At 37.4% G+C, this 20,916-nt stretch overlaps 1 protein-coding gene across 3 annotated transcripts in view; it reads left to right on the top strand.

The window, feature by feature from the left end:
* Positions 1-15,788: 15,788 nt before the first annotated feature.
* Positions 15,789-20,916, top strand: part of LOC106553984 (glutamate decarboxylase 1) — a 32,015-nt gene continuing 26,887 nt past the window's right edge. For all 3 annotated transcript variants that reach the window (XM_087707584.1, XM_087707583.1, XM_087707582.1), the window contains exon 1: positions 15,789-15,987. In XM_087707584.1, coding sequence (XP_087563710.1) covers positions 15,957-15,987 — 31 coding nt within the window. In that variant the 5' untranslated portion in view covers positions 15,789-15,956. The remainder of the gene's footprint in view (positions 15,988-20,916) is intronic.

Genomic DNA, 20,916 nt, shown 5'->3' with positions numbered 1-20,916 from the left:
CATTTACGGATGGCAGAAATATGGGGAAAATTTGTATGATGTGACAAAGGACGTTTTTGTTTTGGTGAAACTAAAAAAATCAAAATACATTATGTACGTTTATTGTTGAGTCCTTGACCCAACTCAGCACTAGGTTCATTTTACTCATCACTATATGAGCCGATAACCACACTGAGAGAGGAAAATGGGATTCAACACTTTACTGCTGTGTAGAAATAAAGATTCACATTTCAGACCAAGATCCAAATCAAGAGTGCCTGCTGATATTTAACAAGTTGTTTTTATACTATAAAACCACAAATACACCTTAGTATTTCCTGACAATTTATTGTTTGTTTCTTATTTATTGAAGATACCTGCAGTTTAGGTTACTATCCCATAATAAGCACGGAGGTGCACTTAATTAGTTAACCTCTCTACCTCTGGGTATGCTTTTTAACATGCTAATAATGAACTTTTTTATGTCCAGATCAGTGGTGGGTTTCAAAAATTGTTGGAACCTACTCTGTGGGTGTGGCCTCCTTTGTGGGAGTGGCTTGACATCCATGTGACCGGATGGGAGTGGCTTGCTGCCCATGTGACCGGATTGGAGTAGCTTGCTGCCCATGTGACCAGATGGGAGTGGCTTGCTGCTCATGTGACTGGATATGAAATTATGAATTAGTACTGAGGTTGGTCCAAGTAGCTATTCAGAAGTTAGTGGTTAGAAGCAATTGTAAAGCAAGATATGGAATTAAAACCAAAAATAATAATTTGGCTATTTGAAAGGGAGTATAATATATATTTAATTTTACACATGTTAGCAGCTGCTGGAATTGTATTTGCACAACAGTGGAAAAACAGAGATATGTAAATGAATAAATATTACAATGTGCAGGAATAAATAAATTGACAATTAATATCAAGAAAGCTTTGAATACTTTTTCATGTGGGATTGCTTTTAGCAATTGCCAACTAACGGAAACAGAAATTAGAAATCCAAAAGTATGAAAGAAAACACCAATTATGTAAGGAAAGGTCCCTAAAGTGTATAAGGAAATATTACTAGATCATTATTAATGCGTAGATAACTGCGGGACATTACACAGTGGTGGGTTTCAAAAAAGTTTTTGGAAGCTCTTCTGTAGGTGTGGCCTGCTTTCCGGGTCCACTGGTGGAACCTCTTCTAACCAGTTCGGTAGATTTGACGAACCGGTTCTACCGAATAGGTGCGAACTGGTAGGAACCCACCTCTGGTCCAGATCTTCGCTTGGGCATTCTTGACCACAGATTAAGCAAAAATACCACATTACCCTTTCTTTTTCCAGTTGCAAAATTCTTCAGAATAAACTGCCAGCTAGACTAACACTTCCTACAACTGAAGTGTTTGTGGAGAGTCTCTTTAGCTTCTTCTGGTAAGTGTCAAAGTTTGTGTTATTTAATGTTCATTCTAACAATGGTTATATATATAAAAAAAGCAGAGACAGATTAAGATGGACTACTTCTGGTTGAAACTAAGTCATGGGTCACTTTCAAAAGCCCCTGACCATTTGCTAATAAGTTAATAGGTCAGGCCCTCAGGAGGAAGATTAAATTTGCAGTCAGTCTGAATTATATCAAGCTACAAATTGCTAACTTTTTCCCCCCCGAAACCATTTCATTCAGAGTCATCTGCTGCAAAGGAAGGAAAGGGGGAGAATGGTGTTATACTAGGGATTAGTTTATATTATTATTTTATTATCCGCTGATTGCTCTTAGCTCCATCAAAATGTCCTTTGGTGAGGTAAAATATCTTCATTTTAAACATATACTAAAATTAGAAAGTACGTAATGATGGGATCGATGAGCCAAGTTCATTCCAGTACCACCAATATTGAGGGCAAATATTTCTTAGACTTTACACCATATCTGGAGTCATGTATTGAATTCCTTTAGACTGAGTGGTATTGGAATGAGTGTAGCTGAAACAATGATAAAACAAATGTTGAAATCCTTTGTGGTGCCAAGTCCATCTGAAAGCTGAAGCGCCCAGATAATTAGGAAAGAAAGGTTTAAGGTACTTCTTCTTGAGTTTATAGAATAGCACTATAGCAATAGCACAATAGACTTACATACGGCTTCACAGCTCTTTACAGCCCTCTCTAAGCAGCTTACAGAATCAGCATATTGCCCCCAACAATCTGGGTCCTCATTTTATCGACATTGGAAGGATGGAAGGCTGAGTCAACCTTGAGCCAGTGAGATTTGAACTGCCAAAATGCTGGTGGTTGGCAGTCAGCAGGATTAGCCTGCAATCCTGCATTCTAACCACTGCCCCACCACAGCTCTGAATAGAATAGAATTATTTATTGTTCAAGTGTGATTAGACACACAAGGAATTTGTCACTGGTGCATAAGCTGTAAATGCACATACAAGCAACAATTGATAGATCACGATGGTGCAGTGGTTAGGGTGCAGTACTGCAGGCCATTTCAGCTGACTGTTATCTGCAGTTCGGCTGTTCAAATCTCACCGGCTCAAGGTTGACTCAGCCTTCCATCCTTCCGAGGTGGGTGAAATGAGGATCCGGATTGTTGTTGGGGGCGATATGCTGACTCTGAAACCGCTTAGAGAGGGCCGAAAGCCCTATGAAGTGGTATATGTCTAGCTATTGCTATTGCTATAATAAAATACAATAATTATAATAATTATAAGATACAAACAACCATGTAATAATCACAAAAGACTAAAGGAACAGGAAGTAGGAAAGATAAGTATAGTAGTAATACATGCCTACTACATGGTTAGATATCCTAAGAAATTGTTGTGGGACTTAGTTGTCTAATAGAGTGGTTGAAATGATGGATGGTTATAGAAATTGCAATTAGAATTGCAGGAAAGCTTTACTTCTGTGAGAACTTTCCAGAAATATACTACGATAGGAATTAAAATGTCAGAGTGTGCATAACTGCAGAGCTTTTGCATCATTCAGAGAGATTCGTGATAAAACTTCGTTCCCCCAAACTAGCAGATGACAAAATTGTAAAGAGTTTTCTCCCACTTTCACGCTAAAAAGTGAAACTTAAGTAGGTTATATATCTAATATTGGAGCCACTCAGAATCCCTCAGGTACCACTTTGATCCTTTCCTCAGGCATCATTTATTTTTAAGTTGGCCAGCCAATTTATGTCACTCATCTTGAACAAAACAAGCCGTACATTTTCTCCATCCGTTTATACCTTTGTTGAAGCCTTTCCTGTCTTTAGAGCCATCATAGAAGATAGAATGATAGCTAATAATTCAATAATGGTGTTCTAAGAACTCCATTTATGATTTCAAGAGCTCTCACCCCCCAAAAAAAGTGGCACGGGGATGCTTGCTTATTATCCACCATTCATGGTCTCTCAAGGATGAAGGAAGGGATACTTGGCACACAGAGCGTCAACTGGGATAATTACTTCCCAGGCTGCATAGATTGGCCTTCATTAATAAACCACACACTGCACTTCTGTCAGAAATCATTGTAGCAAGCACAGCAGGCATTGTCTGCTGTAATAGGGAACATTTTCTGAGTCTCTCCTGGCAGTTTGATAATCAGGTACAAGAGCACCATCTACCTGTACAAGACCATATCAGCATGAATGAAAAAAGCAAGTTATATTCGTGTAACATGCTAAGCTAAAGCTTGTTTGTGGTCTAAAACAGTGGTCTCCAACCTTGGCAACTTTAAGACCTGTGGACTTTAACTCCTAGAGTTCCTCAGCCAGCTTTGCTGGCTGAGGAACTCTGGGAGTTGAAGTCCACAAGTCTTAAAGTTGCCAAGGTTGGAGACCACTGGTCTAAAAGATCGAATAAAACTATATTTTACCGCTTAACGTGTTGTATAATGGCAGCAAATTGTGCTTGCACCTGCAAAGCAATAGCAGTAGACTTATATACCGCTTCATAGGCCTTTCAGGCCTCTCTAAGCGGTTAAAGCATGAGTAAATAAACCATGGCTTAGAACTTGTGTCGTCATGTGAAGTATCTAAGCCATAAACCATGGCTTAGAACTCGTGTCATCATGTGAAGTATCGCCACTTTTTTCCCCTTTGCTAAAATGGGGGTAGGTGTGGCCAGTGCTTGATGCACCCGGCCCATGGGCCGTGAGTTTGACACTTTGGTTTAGAATATAGAATGAACACTGCAATTTTAATGGCCTATAAGGACATCAGAAGGAAATTGATTTCATTTTTGCTAATCTAATGCTTGTTTATAAAGTCCACGCTTGCTTAGAAGTAAAGTCTCTAAGCATATATTTTCTTCCCTCTTTTCCTGATAAGATTATTCCTAAAATGTCTTCAAAGTTTCAAAGTTTAATAGCATTTGTATGCCGCCCAATCCCGTAGGACTCCGGGCGGCTAACAATACAAATAAGTCAAAAGAAATAGCAGAAAGAAAAAAATAGATTTAAAAAACACACCATGCACTCCATTCCAAGTGGGGCTGGACCGTATTTTGGGGTCAACAGCCCCAGGCCTGCCAGAACAGCCAGGTTTTAGTGGCCTTATGGAAGGCCGAGAGGGTGGGAAGGGTCCGAATCTCTGCGGGGAGATCATTCCCCAGGGCTGGAGCAGCTACAGAGAAAGACCTCCCCCGAGGAGTCGCCAACCGGCATTGCCCGGTCGATGGTACCCGGAGGAGCCCCAGTCTGTGTGATCTTATAGGTCGTTGGGAGGTATGTGGCAGGAGGCGGTCCCGTAGGTCTTAGGGGTTATGAAGAATAGAAAGATTGCGTTGCTATAAAATGAAAATGATGTCATGTGAAAATATTTGTATTAATAGCTATTACTATAAATATTAAGTAATAGTTTATTAATTAGTTAAGTATTAGTATAAGTATTGATATATATAAACAAATTTATTAAATGTATTAATTAAAATAAAGATCAATACAATAAGCATGAATATAATTAGCGATAAAATAATATTAATATTTCTATGAAAGTGTGTAGCTGAATCTCATTGAAATCCGTAAGATTTTAAGTCAATCCAACTGAAATATCCCTTTTATTTATTTATTTACTATCCCAACTTTGTTTTCCACAATTAATGCTCCCGCATTGTATTTTCACCACAACAACAACCTTGTGTGAGGTATCTTGGAAGGAGTGAGTCAGTCAGCTTCCATACCTGCTCAAAGCATAAGTCTAAATTTCACTTCAGAGGTTCCTTTCTCAGAGTTGTTAGTATAATTGCAGCTTGTGGTTCTGGTACTTGAGCCGAGGTGGCGTAGTGGTTAAATGCAGCACTGCAGGCTGCTTCAGCTGAATGCAGTTCTGCAGTTCGGCTGTTCAAATCTCACCGGCTCAAGGTTGACTCAGCCTTCCATCCTTCCGAGGTGGGTAAAATGAGGAGCCGGATTGTTGTTGGGGGCAATATGCTGGCTCTGTAAACTGCTTAGAGAGGGCTGGAAGCCCTATGAAGCGGTATATAAGTCTAATTGCTATTGCTATTGCTATTACTTGTCAGATTGGAGAAAGCTAGTGTAAAAAGCAATTAAAAAGTAAAGTGATTTTTTAAAGAAAAAGAAACCATTTTTTCTTCTTCTTATGAAAAGATATGTAGCCCTCTGCTGGCCAAGGGAAACATTCACAAACAGCAAATATACTTCATATTATTCCACCAGCATTGATTTTCTGAAAAATAGTTGCATGCGTTCACTTGTTATGGTTATTTATTCCTCAACAATTTAAATGCGTAATTAAATTATGTCCCTTTTCTGAATGATACGTTAATTGTTATTAATGTTATCATTTATTTTCATTTGGAGAACTTTTATGAGGACCTTTTCAGAAAAAAAAAGAAGAAAGAAAGAAAAATACAGCTGCTCAGTAAATCCCACCAGCTTGGATCATGTTTTTTCTTTAGGCTTTTTATTTTATGCCTTTTGCTGCTTAATGCATGGCTTATAAATTGCAGCTCTCTGAGGGACACAAGGAGACCAGGGTACTTCTCCCTGAAATATAGTGGGACTTCATAGGTTCCCCTTCCAATGATCAATGATTGCATAAATCATTTTGCTTACTTACTCACTACAACTGCCCCTGAAGTTAGAACAATTGGACAATATATCCTAGTGACAATTTCTATGCCACCCAGGCTGTATATATAACTTAGGTGCCAGTTTCACATTATGCTTGGGAGAGAGTAGCAAAAAAAAGAAAAAAAAGATTTGAATGACTGAAGAAAGGAAAAGAGGAAGAGACAAGAATTATATATTCAGTTCAGTTCAGTTTATTAAATTTATATGCCGCCCTTTCCCCCCGAAGGGGACTCAGGGCGGCTCACAACTCGAACTGGGGAGAGGGATACAGACAAAAGAATTAAACAACAACAACCACAACAACAACAACAATATCAGGGGAAAAGGCAGACCAGCAATTTAATATTCCTTAACTCCAGTGAAGTTTCTGGCATAACAATAAAACTCGTGTTTCTCTGATAAATGACAGGGAATTATTATGGCTTTACACCAACCAATTAACAAAAGAAAATGAAACATGGCATAAAGTAAGCTGAACAGTAATGATAATAACGATAACAAAGAGGGCTGGGTTTGAAGAAGAGAAAAATGATTTTAAAAACGCCTTCAAATAATAACTTTACAATTGGGTGTAGGTTTGAAACAACAGTGATTTATTTCTGTGTTTGATATTATAATTTGTTCTCAGATGGATATATCACTGCATCGAAATTCTATGTAAAATTTCTCGATTCTATAAACGTAACGACTCCATAATTAAAGATGATGTCCCCCTCTAAATTGGGCAAGAAACAAAGCAAGAAAGTTGGGCCAGTTTATGGTGTAAAAGGTTGTGGTGTACTTAATAATTAAAAGGCATATACAAATAACAAACTGAAAGAGTGACCTGGATAGCTTTCCTATAAAGTGCTTCCATTTCGAAGTAAACTTGGGATCAAACTATAAGATGTTAAAAGACTTCATTTTTGACTACCACAGAAGTTTATTAGTGCAACTTGAGTCAGTCTGCTCTGTGGAATTCATTAAATGGGGTAATGAAAAAGTTCATTCTTTATTAAGTTTTATTTTCTATGTGCCCCAAGGAGGATGAATGTATTAAGTTATGGACTTCCCCACTGCCTTATGGGTTCCCCCACTGCCTTTTATAACTTTCTTAATAAGGAAAATTATTACACATACTATAAGATTAATTTTGCCCTGATGATGAAAATGATATCAGCAGAGCAACTCTTTAACAGGCAATTAGCTTTCCATAATGTTTCTGGTAGATAGATATTGTCCACTTAAATTTTTAATACACGATTGAGCTAGCATTCCATTTTTTTAGAGCTATAGTGTGAGCATAGAACCCACTCCAACCAGTGTTTAAATCATAGTAAGAAAGTTGATATTTTCCAAATATTTGGAATTAAACTCCATCCATCATGGTCCATGTACAGACAGGCGGAGAGTTCTAATTCTGAACACTGGAAGGGCAGAAGATGGAGTGACAGCTCCCTGTTTAGATATCACAGTCTAGTGTTAAAAACATTTTTCTGTTAATATAGCAAGATAATTCCAGTCACTATGGAAAAGGACAAGCTGTCTTTAGGAACTTCCAGGAAAGAATTTTGAGAAAGAAATTAACAAATTTCTGACAAAGTGATGTTGTTCCATTCACCCTGCCAGATTTCAGCAATATGTATTTAGGTATATTGCCTTGTTCAACACCAAACTATGAATAAAGGTGATTAGGTTGCAGACTTGCTATTAACCATCAGCATCTTAAAGCCAAGAACACCAGCAATTTGCCACCTGGTCCTGAGGCAACAGAGTGGAAGTTGGGATTGCAACTGAACTGTAGTTCTCCCTTCCTCCAAAATGCTATACAGGTACTCCATGACTTATAGCTACAATTGAGCCCAGAATTTATGTTGCTAAGTGAGAAATTTGTTAAGTGAGTTTTGGCCCGCTTTACTATTTTTTAAAACTACATTTGTTAGGCGAATCATTGCAGTTGTTAAATTAGTTACATGGTTGTTAAGTGAATCTGGTATCCCCATTGACTTTGCTTGTTAGAAGATCACAAAATATGATCTCATGACCCCGGGAAACTGTAACCGTCATAATAAATATGTACCAGTTTTCAAGCATCTAAATCTAAATCACATGGCCATGGGGATGCTACAACCGTCATAAGTGTGAAAAATAATCATAAGTTGCTTTTTTCAATGCCATTGTAACTTTCAACTCACACTAAATGAAATTTTGTAAGTCAAGGATTACCAATAATTTTATGCCCTTCATAGTTTCTCCAATGGTCCCACATAGCAGGGATACATTTACACTGATGCAATATAATATAGAGAGAGCAAATACCATAAGGAGATTAGAAGCTAATAAAATCCAGCAAATACATCCAACAGTTTTTAAAGGCTGATCTTACAACAACTCCATTGGTATATTAAATGGATAATTAGAACAGTGTTTCTCAACCTTGGCCACTTGAAGATGTCTGGACTTCAACTCCCAGAATTCCCCAGCCAGCGAATTCTGGCTGGGGAATTCTGGGAGTTGAAGTCTGGACATCTTCAAGTAGCCAAGGTTGAGAAACACTGAATTAGAATGTTATTGAATGTATGTAAATTACTTATATAACAATTTTTATTTATTAATTTCTATTGCCCATGTTAATATTTTTACAAATTTGTTTTTCATGTACATTTAAAAAAAATATATAGAAAGAATTGTTATTCACATGTTTACCTCGTGCATCAAAACTGCTTATACCTGGCATCTGATCGCTTCAGGGAAGTGCTTAGATGTCTGGCATTTTGGAAAAAAAAAATTATTCATGAAAATGATATATTTAGTGAGCCCTTGTTTACAGCGCTAATGGCGGCAAGCCGCAGCCCATCTTCGTGTATATGCATTATCTGTTTACAAATACAGTTTTGTAACATTAGCTTTCCATCTTAATATATCAAAATATATGAGACAAAATCATCTCAAGGATTCTTTTGAAACAAGGATAAATATTAAAGATGATATATGAGCCCCCAACACAAGTTGTGTATTCTGCTGTACATCACAACTGAGTTCATAAGTTATAGTCAAGATGGATGACGTTGCCAGCAATTTTCTATTTTTCTAATCATACGTTCATTTCAGCCTGTTTTTGCATCAGTTTGCAAATTTAGTACAAAAGGGTTTTTCCAACAACTAATGTCAGAAATATACTTCTGCTGATCTGGAGATGCTATATAATGATCATAATTTGGTATTTGGTATTTATTCGATTTGTAAGCTGCCCTATTCCACGAAGGGACTCAAGGCGGCTGAACAAAAACCAGGGGAAGGGGAAAAACAAATACAGAAAGTAAGACAAACAGGACAGTGATACAACAATTTAAAAAAACACAGCAAGCACAGCAATTCGAGTAGGGGGGTCTAATATGTAGACATTAATAATCTTAGTACTCATGAATTTGATGAATCTCTTTTAAACCTGTCTGAATTAGCATCCATCACTTCATCTACTGCTAAATCTATTCAACATTAATGATTTATCATTTTGAACATGAATGCACTTGATCAATTGGGTGTTTACTTTTAAATGCATCCCCAGACACCACAAAATGGTCCATTTTTCTAAGAGAAGGTTAATACAACTAGTTCCAGAGTTTAGACTTGCTATTTATTAAACCAGCTATTTCACTGAACAGATTGTTGAACTAATAAAAGTATTTTGAAACAGAGCACATGTAAAAACATAATGCAACAAGGGGGAAACAAGCGAATGATGTAAGCTACACAAAAACAAATTAAATCATTAGAAAAATGGGCTAGTATCAATGACAATAAAAAAGGCAGCAATATCTCAGAGGACGACTAAATCCTGTTTTCTGGCTCATAGCAAAGGCTGGAATAGATGCCCCAACTGGGGTTTTCAATTTTATATGATGATGCCAACAATAAATTCTAGAACAATATAAAATGAGACTCTGACTTTTTAAGATGTGACAATTATTTTATTATGCAACAGTTGCTTTTTCCCCTCTTACAGCATTTTTGATGTAGGGTTTTTTTTTTGGAGTAGGAAATTTTGCATCCTGGTAAGTCATAACTTTATCCCCTTCAGAAGAGTCCAATTTCACTGGTTAGTTTAATTTGAATTCATGCCTTGTCATTGGCAAACTTTGTTGGCATTGAGCAGAGAGTTGCTTGGGGAGTCCTATAATATTCACTTTAAAAAGAGCTTCATGGGGCTCCAATTCTAAGATCCGAGCCTCTTAAGAATTCCTAATTTATAATAGAAGAAATGGAAGCATATTTTATTTCAGAAAACTTTCAAGTTGCAATCGTAGGACTCAGGAAGTCCTGGGCTATAAAGAACAGATAAAGCATCAAAAGTCAGTGTGTTACAAGAAAGTTTTAGGATCAGTCTTTTATTGTGAAGGTTAAGAAATGCATATATTAAATGCGCATATTAGAAATTCAGCACTTCTGAACATTTCCTCAGAGCATAAAATTACACTTCCAGCATGTAATGGATTAGGATATTCAGGTGTGACCTTTTGGAGTTTATGTCCAAACTTTAAATCAATAACTAATATTTTAGATTTTAACTGCAGCTCTAGGAAGGATTAATTACCCTTCGGGATGAAGCAAGGGACAGCCTGTGCAATTTCTAAGTAGATTTGACAGACAAATTCACATTTTAACCATAAAATCGATGTCCTTTCATAATGTAGATGATTAAAACAAGACCCATTAAAAAAGTCACTTGTCACCTGGGTATTTATCAGTTTTAAAAGCCCAATTGGCAGAAATATGTCAGTTCCATTTGTCATATGGAAACGGGGCTTTTATTTTAATTCTTTGTTCATTCATAAAAGATCCAAACATTTTTTATCCCTTGAAATGAAACAGGTCGATTTCAGAAATTCCAAGGAGGAATTTTTGGCAGCAGTTATTCAACACATTTATACGTCAAACAATTGTTTATTAATAGCAGACTCAAAGACACCCTGTTCTAATGGCCAGCTGCTAAGAAATAGCCTTCCATCCTTCCGAGGTGGGTAAAATGAGGACCCAGATTGTTGGGGGCAATATGCTGACTCTCTGTAAACCGCTTAGAGAGGGCTGAAAGCCCTATGAAGCGGTATATAAGTCTACTGCTATTGCTATAAAAAAAAATAGTATTTTCCAATAGTTTTCCAGGAATATCATAGCTAACACTGGGAAGAAATAAGGTGCCAAAATGGAGAATAAAGGTAAATTCTAGAAAATAGCGCTAATAAGTCCCTGGATGGAAATGGCAGATAACTCAGATGATATCTCCTATTTCAAGCCCCTCAGCTTTATCAGTCATTTGCAAATTACTATAAGTGATCTCTAAAAATCTGTACTAGACTAAGGCAGATTTATTTATTTATAAAACTTAGATCTCATATATAAATTGGTTTCTTAAACCAATTAAACAGACTGTCAGCAAAACATCATACAAGTGTTGTGGTCCATCAGCAGCCAGCAGAGCTGGCAGCAGATTCGGATAGTGAGGAGGTTGGAGAGGAACATGGGCCAGCCCTGGAGTCTGGGGAAGGCTCTGAGGAGGGTTAGGGTTAGTGTTGAAGGCAGAGCAGAGAGGGGGGCATAGCCAAATGCCAGTTATCAGCTGCCTTCCGAGTCAAACATCATTGAGGCAAACGAACAGCTGGAGCCTGTTCTCCGTGTGCACGAAGGGAACAGCTAAAGAACAGGGGTTGACTTGGGAGTAAGGCCACAGGTGGACGATGAATGGCCCCTCCCATGGGAAATAAAAGAGGAGCGGAAGGGGAGTGGAGTTTACAGGAGACAATTAGTTTGCTTAATTGGTTTGTGACTCTCCGAGACTTCTTGCCAAGTTCTCCAAGCCAGATAAGGTCTGTGACTGTAAATCCTCCCTTGAAATACTTTGCGGGATGTGAATGAAGAGAATTCATGGTAAATTAATAAAAGGGTTTTTTTTGTCAAGACAAGGAGTTTGCTTCATGCTCTTGGGAAGCCTAAGCCAGAACACAAAGCTCATTATATATAGAATTCATAAGTAGGAGTAAGTATTTTAAGAACTGCATATGTTAAACCAAAAGAAAGACATAATTGTAACAAAAGATATTTGCCTAGATATTATTTCATGATTTAGATCTTCCAAGCATAGTCCTAGTTAATAGCCAAGATACAAAATACCCCACTCAGGGTAGCACAATTTGGTTTACTAATAAAAGGAAATAAATTAGTGTTGGTGGTGGGATTTTTTTAAAATTAGTAATATTTCAATTTTCTATTTCAGAAAATTCTTTGGATCACAGGTGTCACCCCAGGTTTAAAATCTGATGTTACTTTTTTCTTGGAAAAGCACAAAACTGACGACATTATAACTAACAGTCACAACTTATTTAATGTTGTTATTTGTTTGTTTTGTTGTTTAATTTTCAAAAGATTCTTGATCTTCTCCACTAGCATGAAAGATCATGCAGCAATCTCTTGACAACAAAAAAATATAATTACACCTGATCCCCTCTTACTCATCTATGACAGAGTTTCAGTATTAAAAGATTTGCAGTTAAGAATCGACCAATTATTCCCATTTCCACCAGAGGAAGAAAGCTGATGTGACTTATGGGTCAGCTGAGAAACATACGAATAACAGTAATAAAAAAAAAACCTACAATAAATAATCTCACACCATAAAAGGAATCACGTAACATTACGCGGGGAAGTATTTTTCTCCATAAATGAAAGTTGTGAGAAATTACCTAGTCTATTGAAAATACTTCAGTGGCATGAATAGAAAGAAATACGTTATCATATTCTTCTGCATATTTAAGAGAGAGTAAGTCTCACTGGACTTAATGGGATTTACTTTGGAGTAAATATGTTCTGTTACTCAGCATATGACTGTTTTATTAGTTTCGGAAAATAAGACTCAGTGAACAGAATACATATTATTTAAACCTTGCAATGAATTAACACCAGGGGAAATGAAGATTATTATTAATTTATTGCTAATCTTTTATACTTTGAACATAGCGCATTATATTTACTGTTGTTTCACGAAGTGTTATAATAAATGCTTAGTGTTTGGCGGAGAACTCGTGGCACTCTGAATAGAACAACTAGTCATGAAGGTGCCGGAAGCTGCCATTTATCAACCTTTGTAAAGCCACATCTCACATAGTATTCTAGAAATTTATGCCAGGGTTGAAGACTGTATGAAGAACTGAACCTGAAATGCTACAGGAAAGGAGGAAATAGTTTAGCCAATGTGCCAATATTCAGTTCTGTCCCCAAAAATGAGAAACCAGCAATCCAGACATAAAATCTTTTAATAACTATTAGCTGAGCTGAAGCAGAGGTGGGGGTTCCTACCAGTTCGCACCTATTCGGTAGAACCGGTTCGTCAAATCTACCGAACCGGTTAGAAGAGGTTCCACCAGTGGACCCGGAAAGCAGGCCACACCTACAGAAGAGCTTCCAAAAGTTTTTGAAACCCACCACTGAGCTGATGGATGTTTTCTTTGTTCAAATCTCAGTTTAAAATCTGAACATTTTCATTACTATTACTGTTAGATCGGTAATGGAAAGGCACACTCAGTCGAAAGGCAACAACAGGTCTTTATTGTAACAGAACAAATATGTATAATCCAGCGAAGGTTCAGCAGCCCTTTTATAGGGAGCTGTCAGATGCTTCGACCAATGAGATTAAACCTCTTTTCCCGCCGGAACAGAGGACCTTGGTGGAAACCATTATAACAGTTGCTAGTATCTAACAATTACCTTCATTAATAGTACCCTCACCACCCTCCAATCCTTCCGCGCTGCTGTAAAGATCTGGCTGTCCCGGCTGGCCTGGGGCTAAGATTATAGCCCCACTCGAATTGTGTGATTGTTGCGTTTTTCTCTTTTAATATGCTGTATTGTTTATTGTTTGTTGTTTCCCCCTCCCTTTTGAATTGTGAGCCGCCCTGAGTCCCCTTAGGGAAAAGGGCAGCATACAAATAAAGGCAAATTAAAAAAATAAAATAAAGGCAAATTATATTAAGTATTAAAAAAATATTTGAGGAATAATTAACTTTATTCATTCTATTAATGTAATGATTGAAAAAGCATGGAGTGTATATTTTAAAACTCCTCCTGACTCAATTTATGGAACAGAATTTGCTTTCAAAATGAATTTCAAAGAAACAGGATAGATTTACCTAGTGTGACGTCTGCTATTCCTTCGCTAATTTAGTTGAGAGGTGAACAGGTTTGTATGTGACATAGTGTATCATTGTGTAGTCATCTTGCCAGCCTTTTGCATTAATGCATTCAAAAAAAAAAGTGATGTTCCAGTTATTGAAGAGGAAGGAGGGGGAGGGAGAAGAAAAAGAAAGAAGGAAACTTGTTTAGCAAAGGAGAAAAACAATTGTCGTTGCTTTAAATCAGAACTGAGCATGCCTGGCTGTGGAATTCTGGGAGTTGAAGTCCACAAGTCTAAAAAAAATTGCTGCCTCACAAGCCATAAATCTCACTGCACGTCACTGCTTAAATCCTTACCTAAAAAGTAAAAAGTAATATTGGGACACCCAGAAAAAACTGTCTTACTCACTTCTTGGTGGGAATAAACTTGCATATTACTAGCAAGATTGCAGTTTTTATTTCAAAGATGAAGAGGAGAGACTGAGACTGATCTGAAAGGGATGTAACAGATTACAGGAATGATATGGAGAAAGATGCTACATTGGATGTACAAATGAAACTGGCTCATGTATTAATAATTAAAAGGGTTCAGCTGAAAGAGTGACCTCGATAACCTCCTTATAGTGGATTTATAAGATGTTAAAATTTTGAAGAATTTTATAAGGGACACAGAAAAAAATGGAAAGAAATAAAGTTCTAGGATGTTATTTGAGTGAATTAAAGATCAAGATTGTTAAAATAAGGACATAATTTAAAGGTGGTTTACTTAAATAAGGTTAAAATAGCTTGTTCATCCTATTTTCCCCATAACAACAACCTTTTGAAGTGAGTTGGGTCAAAGAGAGAGGATCAGACCAAAAGTCATTCAGGTGGCTTTCATGTCTAAGGCCAGACTCACGATCTCTTGGTCTCTAGGCTGATGCCTTAATCACTAGTTTTATCTTTGTAATTGTAATGTTTAATAAAGTTTCTTTTTTAAAAAAAATGAAGAGGATAGAAGAACTAAAATAGAGTAAAGTTATCTGCTGGAATAACAACCAGATTTCTGGAAGAGGAAAAAAAGTTTTGAGAAACTTCAACGTAGATTTTGGCATAATATTATTTCATTCCACCCCAAAGAAGATATAAATAGAGCTATAGAAAAACCATTGTGCACAGTGCCAAAATACTTCCATGGGTGTTTTTCTATACTTTTTTGTTTCCCATATGCACCCCAGTGGTGCATATTTCTTAAAGGACAAAGCTATTTCCAAACAACAAACACAGATTGTCCTTTTATCTTTATATAGGTCCTGCTTTGTGTATGTCCAGAAGATTGCAAGGTATTTCATCGAACAGTCTTCTTTTCTTCCTGATTCAGCGAACAACACATTCTTTTCAACAACCTCTTTTCACAAAAACTTCTTTTCATGGAAAAGTTTGTTCCAGGAAGACGGGGAAGTCATATCAATGGCTACGTATTTTTTCCCCCTATCATTTCTTGTTCAGTTTGCTGAACTTGAATAAGAATGAACAAACGGCTATAGTAATTAAACCAAGTCTGAAACTTTTGTCTCCACCCATTTTCCAATCATGTAGTGGAACGCCCAGAAGCACTGAGCAGTCTAGAAATATAAAGCTATGTGCTCTGTAATAAAATAAATGAGTTCAGCAGGACGTACATTTGTGAATACTTATATTCAGTTCTGTTGCTACATTTTTTTCTTGCCCTTTCTGTTTTCAGTAGTGTGGATATTACTCAGTGGTGCATGATTATTCAGAGGAAAGCAGATGGATTTCCAGATGATTGCCCATATAACAGGTAAGTCTAAAGCTATCATTGTCTCATCATCTACCCTCACCCTTCCAAAAATATCCTAGCTCTTACGGAGTTCCAAAAATGGAAATAGAAAATAGAACAAATAGAAAACAGCTTTAGGATTGCTCTGCAGCTGATCGAGATCTTGGGAATGGGGGAGATGGATGACAGTTTTGAGAAGGGTGACAGTTGGAAGGTCTCTATGGGAAAACACCTGCAAGCAGGGAAGAAAAAGTTCTTGCTGGTAAAGCTTGTATTTCTCTGGGCATCTCAAAATGATCCGTGTAATTCATTTGTGGATTTTAGCTTACTTTTTTTTAAATAACCAAAGAAACCTTCTTTTTTTTTCTTCAGAAAAAGAGTTTTATTTCTTTTAAAAAACACAAATATTTCATCATTCGTCAATCATTAAAACATTGAAGTACAATTTTTTGTGTGTGTGCCCCTCCCTCCCTCCACCCCCCCAGCCCCCCTCCTCCTTCCCCCCCCGACTTCCCAGAACCCTACATCCATACACGGTATGGATTTTTAACAAACACAGTCTAAAATCTATTGAGAAAAAAGAAATAAAGAAATTAATGACATTCTACATTGACCTTAGCTTCTTCTTACTGAACTAACTTTAAACAGTTTAAATCATTTCTGATCTTAAGCATAGGCTAACTGGAATTTCTTGGTCCCGTATTTATTTTGTATATAGTCAATCCATTTTTTCCAGTCTCGTTTATATCTCTCATTTGAGTGATCTTTAAGATTTATTTCTTTTAAAAAACACAAATATTTCATCATTCGTCAATCATTAAAACATTGAAGTGCAATTTTTTGTGTGTGTGCCCCTCCCTCCCTCCCCCCCACCCCCCTCCTCCTTCCCCCCCCCCCGACTTCCCAGAACCCGTACACGGTATGGATTTCTAACAAACACAGTCTAAAATCTATTGAGAAAAAAGAAATAAAGAAATTAATGACATTCTACATTGACCTTAGCTTCTTCTTACTGAACTAACTTTTAACAGTTTAAATCATTTCTGATCTTAAGCATAGGCTAACTGGAATTTCTTGGTCCCGTATTTATTTTGTATATAGTCAATCCATTTTTTCCAGTCTCGTTTATATCTCTCGTTTGAGTGATCTTTAAGATATGCCGATATTTTAGCCATCTCGGCTAAGTTTGTGACTTTCAATGTCCATTCTTGGATTGTAGGCAAGTCTTCCTTCTTCCAGAAGGCTTCAACCTTCTTGAAGCTTAAGTATATTAAGAGTCTCATGGTGAAACTTCATAACTTCATTTTTCACATGACTTTTTCACCCTCTTTATTCTGAATCTTGGACATGGGCTTTTGATTAAAAAAAAACCACAGTGTTCTGTTTTTGTTTTTCAGATGATAATTTCACTTTTCCAAGCAACCATTTGTGGTTTTCATTTTCCAGTAGATTAATTGTTGCAATATGGTGGCACAGATGTTCTGTAAGCTAATAAGAAACTGGTGTGTTCTTAGAAGTAATGAAGGAAGGTGTGTTTTGTACGGTTTTGTTTGCTTGTTTGTTTTGCATCTTCAAGTCATTGCTGACACCTGGCACCAGTGTTGACACCTGACACCTGGTCTGCTTGAAAAAGTCCCTGCAGTTTTCTGGGCAAAGTTTTTCAGAAGTGGTTTCCCCTTGCCTGCTTCTTATGAGAGAATGGCTAGCTGCACTTAGCCCCAAGGCAGAACTAAAACTAATCTTTTGGTTCCTACACTAGAGCCTTAACCACTCTGGGTCTCTAGATGTAATGATACATGGGAATGGCCTTGGGAGATTTGGGGAGGGGGAGACATGCTTCATAGGGAATGATTAGCTGGGAGGCTCTTCCCACAGCTGCATAGTGGACAGAGAAAGAAATTCAGAAAGTGTCCTACCTAACTTATCAGGCTGAATGTTAAGTCCTTCCAGATTTGAAAGGTTCTGTTCATGGTTCTGTTCTACAATAAAGTAGAATTAGCTCAAAAGGTAGGGAGCACAGTGGCTCACGGTTAGGATTCTGGGCTGATGAATTGGGAGGACGATATTCGAGACTTGGTTGATGGCACAAGATAGGATCAGCTCCTGACACATTCACCATCTCCTGCCAATCCAGCAGTTTGAAAGTGGAGGACTGTGAGCAGATAGATAGGTACCACTTTTTGGGGGGGATAACTTAATGGTGATAGGAAATGATCTCACAACTGGGCATCTACTGGACAATAGTAATGTCACTGTTCTATCCTTTCAACCCAGATATGTTTTGTTTTTCCCAACATGACTGTAGTGTAGCTTATCAGTTTATCTTTCCTGTCTCATCTACCTGGGAGGGCTGATACCAATGCAGGAAAAATGCATGACTATAAAACTTATGATTTGTTTCTAGATACAATTAAGGGACCCTTAAATATTTTGGACCCAAGGTGATCACAATGTAGTACTTTTCAGGGTTCCTCAGGATCCTCCTTACTAAGGTATTAGTAAGGACAATCACAGCTCTTGGGAGACGTACCAATCAGTTGGTACTCAGATGACATAACACCCAAGACCATAATTAGAAAGCACAGACAGATAAACCAGAAGACAGTACCATGCAAGTGGAACTTGTACAACAATCCCTTCAGGAAAGATTATGGATCCAAACTTGGGAAAATGCAAAAATTTGGATTTTAGGTAATGTGCCATTATTCCTTCCGAGCAGCACATTTAATTCAAGCCATATAAAAGGGTTGTGCATTGCAGCAACAAGCAAGAGGAGGTGTGTTCCTTCAACAACACATACTAGTTCATTGTTTATGCTCAGTGAAACATCGCAGACAAACCAGTTGTCCTCTCTTCCTCTATCAGAAAGTGAAAAACACTCGTTCTGAGTTAAAGTGGGAAAACATTGGCAGATGTTGTGTTCACCTTGATTCCTGGGCAAATAATCAGGAGACGCATTCTGGCACTTCAGAACTGGTGGATGAATCATGCTGGACCAAACAGGAAGTGCAGATAGTTCTTAATGCATCATTTTGAAAGGAAAATATTGAAGGAGGGTTGGTAGCGCATGGAGACCAAAATTTCTACTTTAATGGCTTCATTGGAAACCTGCAAGGACAATTAAGGAAGTACCAGGTGTCCCTAAGCAGAAAATGAGCATAGGAACTAAGTAAAATGAGGTAGGATAAGAGGCAAATGGATTGCACACAAATGCACGGGAAATATTTGCTAGGCCTTTAAACCTGCAAGAATGTTTAAGACATGCAAGGAGAAGGAAGTAGGAACATTTTAAAATAACAGGCTTGGGTGTCAAAATACTAAGGTAGGACTGGTCTTTGTCTTGCTTTGCGTGCCTCACCATTTTCCCCACCCATTAAAAAAACCGTCACACATTCTAAAGAAAGCATTGTGTTCTGTTGTTGGTAAATTTGATTATATAATGTGGGTAATGAAAACAGTTAATTGGGGTTTGGCCTGTGTTTATTTTAAACACAGAAAAGAAAAGGTGGAGATAGAGAACAAAGGAAAGCAGAGAAGACATGTTTACTCTTTTCTTTGAATGCCATAAACCCAGGTTATAAAAAGAGCTAATCCAGAGCACTTATGCAATTTAGTGCTTGCATGGTGACGTCATTTTAACCTGTGTTATACTGTGGGGTTTACACCTCCGCAATATAATTATTTGTTCTCTACTTTGTTCAGTTTATCTTTAATCAAATTAAAATTTCATCTGAACACAGATAGTTTGGCAGATGTTTCAGTCTACCAAAGCATAAGAAGAGATGAAATTCTATAAGACTGTACTTACATTTAGGAAACCTGATATTTAAGTTGTTTTTCCTTTGTGCATATTAAATATGTTATTCTGTGCCACAAAATAAACCAGCATATTAAACCTTTGCAGTCACACTAAATAAGTTTTCTTCAAATAGTTGTTTAAAAAGTAAATATTGTTTCAGACCAAAGCATCACAGTATAATAATAAAGGAGGGCAGGACATTTCACCTCTGTCAATGTTTATTTCCTTCCAAATCATCATTGGCATTGTATCCAGCTGGTGAAAGCACTAGAAAAAGGCCCCCACCAAAGTCTCATTGATTGATTTTTAAGCTGCAATTCAAATCAAATCAAATACCATCCACTTTACCAATGCCCTTTCCAATTAAAGAAACCAGGGCATTTTTATTTTTTATTTATTTTTTATTTTCAGTAACATCAGGCCAAAGAGAAGAAGATTAAATCTCTTTCACCCATACAGTTAGGGGTGTGTGGATTTGTACAAGTACATGATGAAGCTCTAACAATTCTAATGGTTTTCAGTACAGTGTAGCTATATGTTAGGTAGCAATAGCAATAGCAATAGCAATAGCAGTAGACTTATATACCGCTTCATAGGCCTTTCAGGCCTCTCTAAGCGGTTTACAGAGAGTCAGCATATTGCCCCCAACAATCTGGGTCCTCATTTTACCCACCTCGGAAGGATGGAAGGCTGAGTCAACCCTGAGCCGGTGAGATTTGAACCGCTGACCTGCTGATCTAGCAGTAGCCTGCAGTGCTGCATTTAACCACTGCGCCACCTGTTATGGCGCAGTGGTTAAATGGTGTTAATGGTGTTATGAAGAGTTCAGCAACCTAGCAATGACTATATTTATTTGGAAATTGTAAATGTAAAAGTTTCATGGGATGATAAATCCTTCAGTTAACTTTTAACTTTAACTTTAACTTTTAATAAATTTATATGCCGGCCAATCCCGTAGGACTCTGGGCGGCTTACAGAAAACAAGATTAAAATAAGGAGTTAAAAATAGGAAAAGAGAAACAATTTAAAAATAGAAAAAAGAGAAACAATTTAAAAACAACACACCATACACTCAATCTGAGTGGGGCTGGACCTCATTCATGAGGTCAACAGCCCCAGGCCTGCCGGAATAGCCAGGTTTTAGTGGCTTT

Source organism: Thamnophis sirtalis, unplaced genomic scaffold (assembly GCF_051295495.1).
Source record: "Thamnophis sirtalis isolate CommonGarterSnake01/CBP01778 unplaced genomic scaffold, rThaSir2_p1.2 scaffold_2, whole genome shotgun sequence".
NCBI classification, from domain to species: domain Eukaryota; kingdom Metazoa; phylum Chordata; class Lepidosauria; order Squamata; family Natricidae; genus Thamnophis; species Thamnophis sirtalis.
The sequence above is the reverse complement of the archived record's forward strand: the minus strand, read 5'-3'. Positions and strand labels throughout refer to the sequence as shown.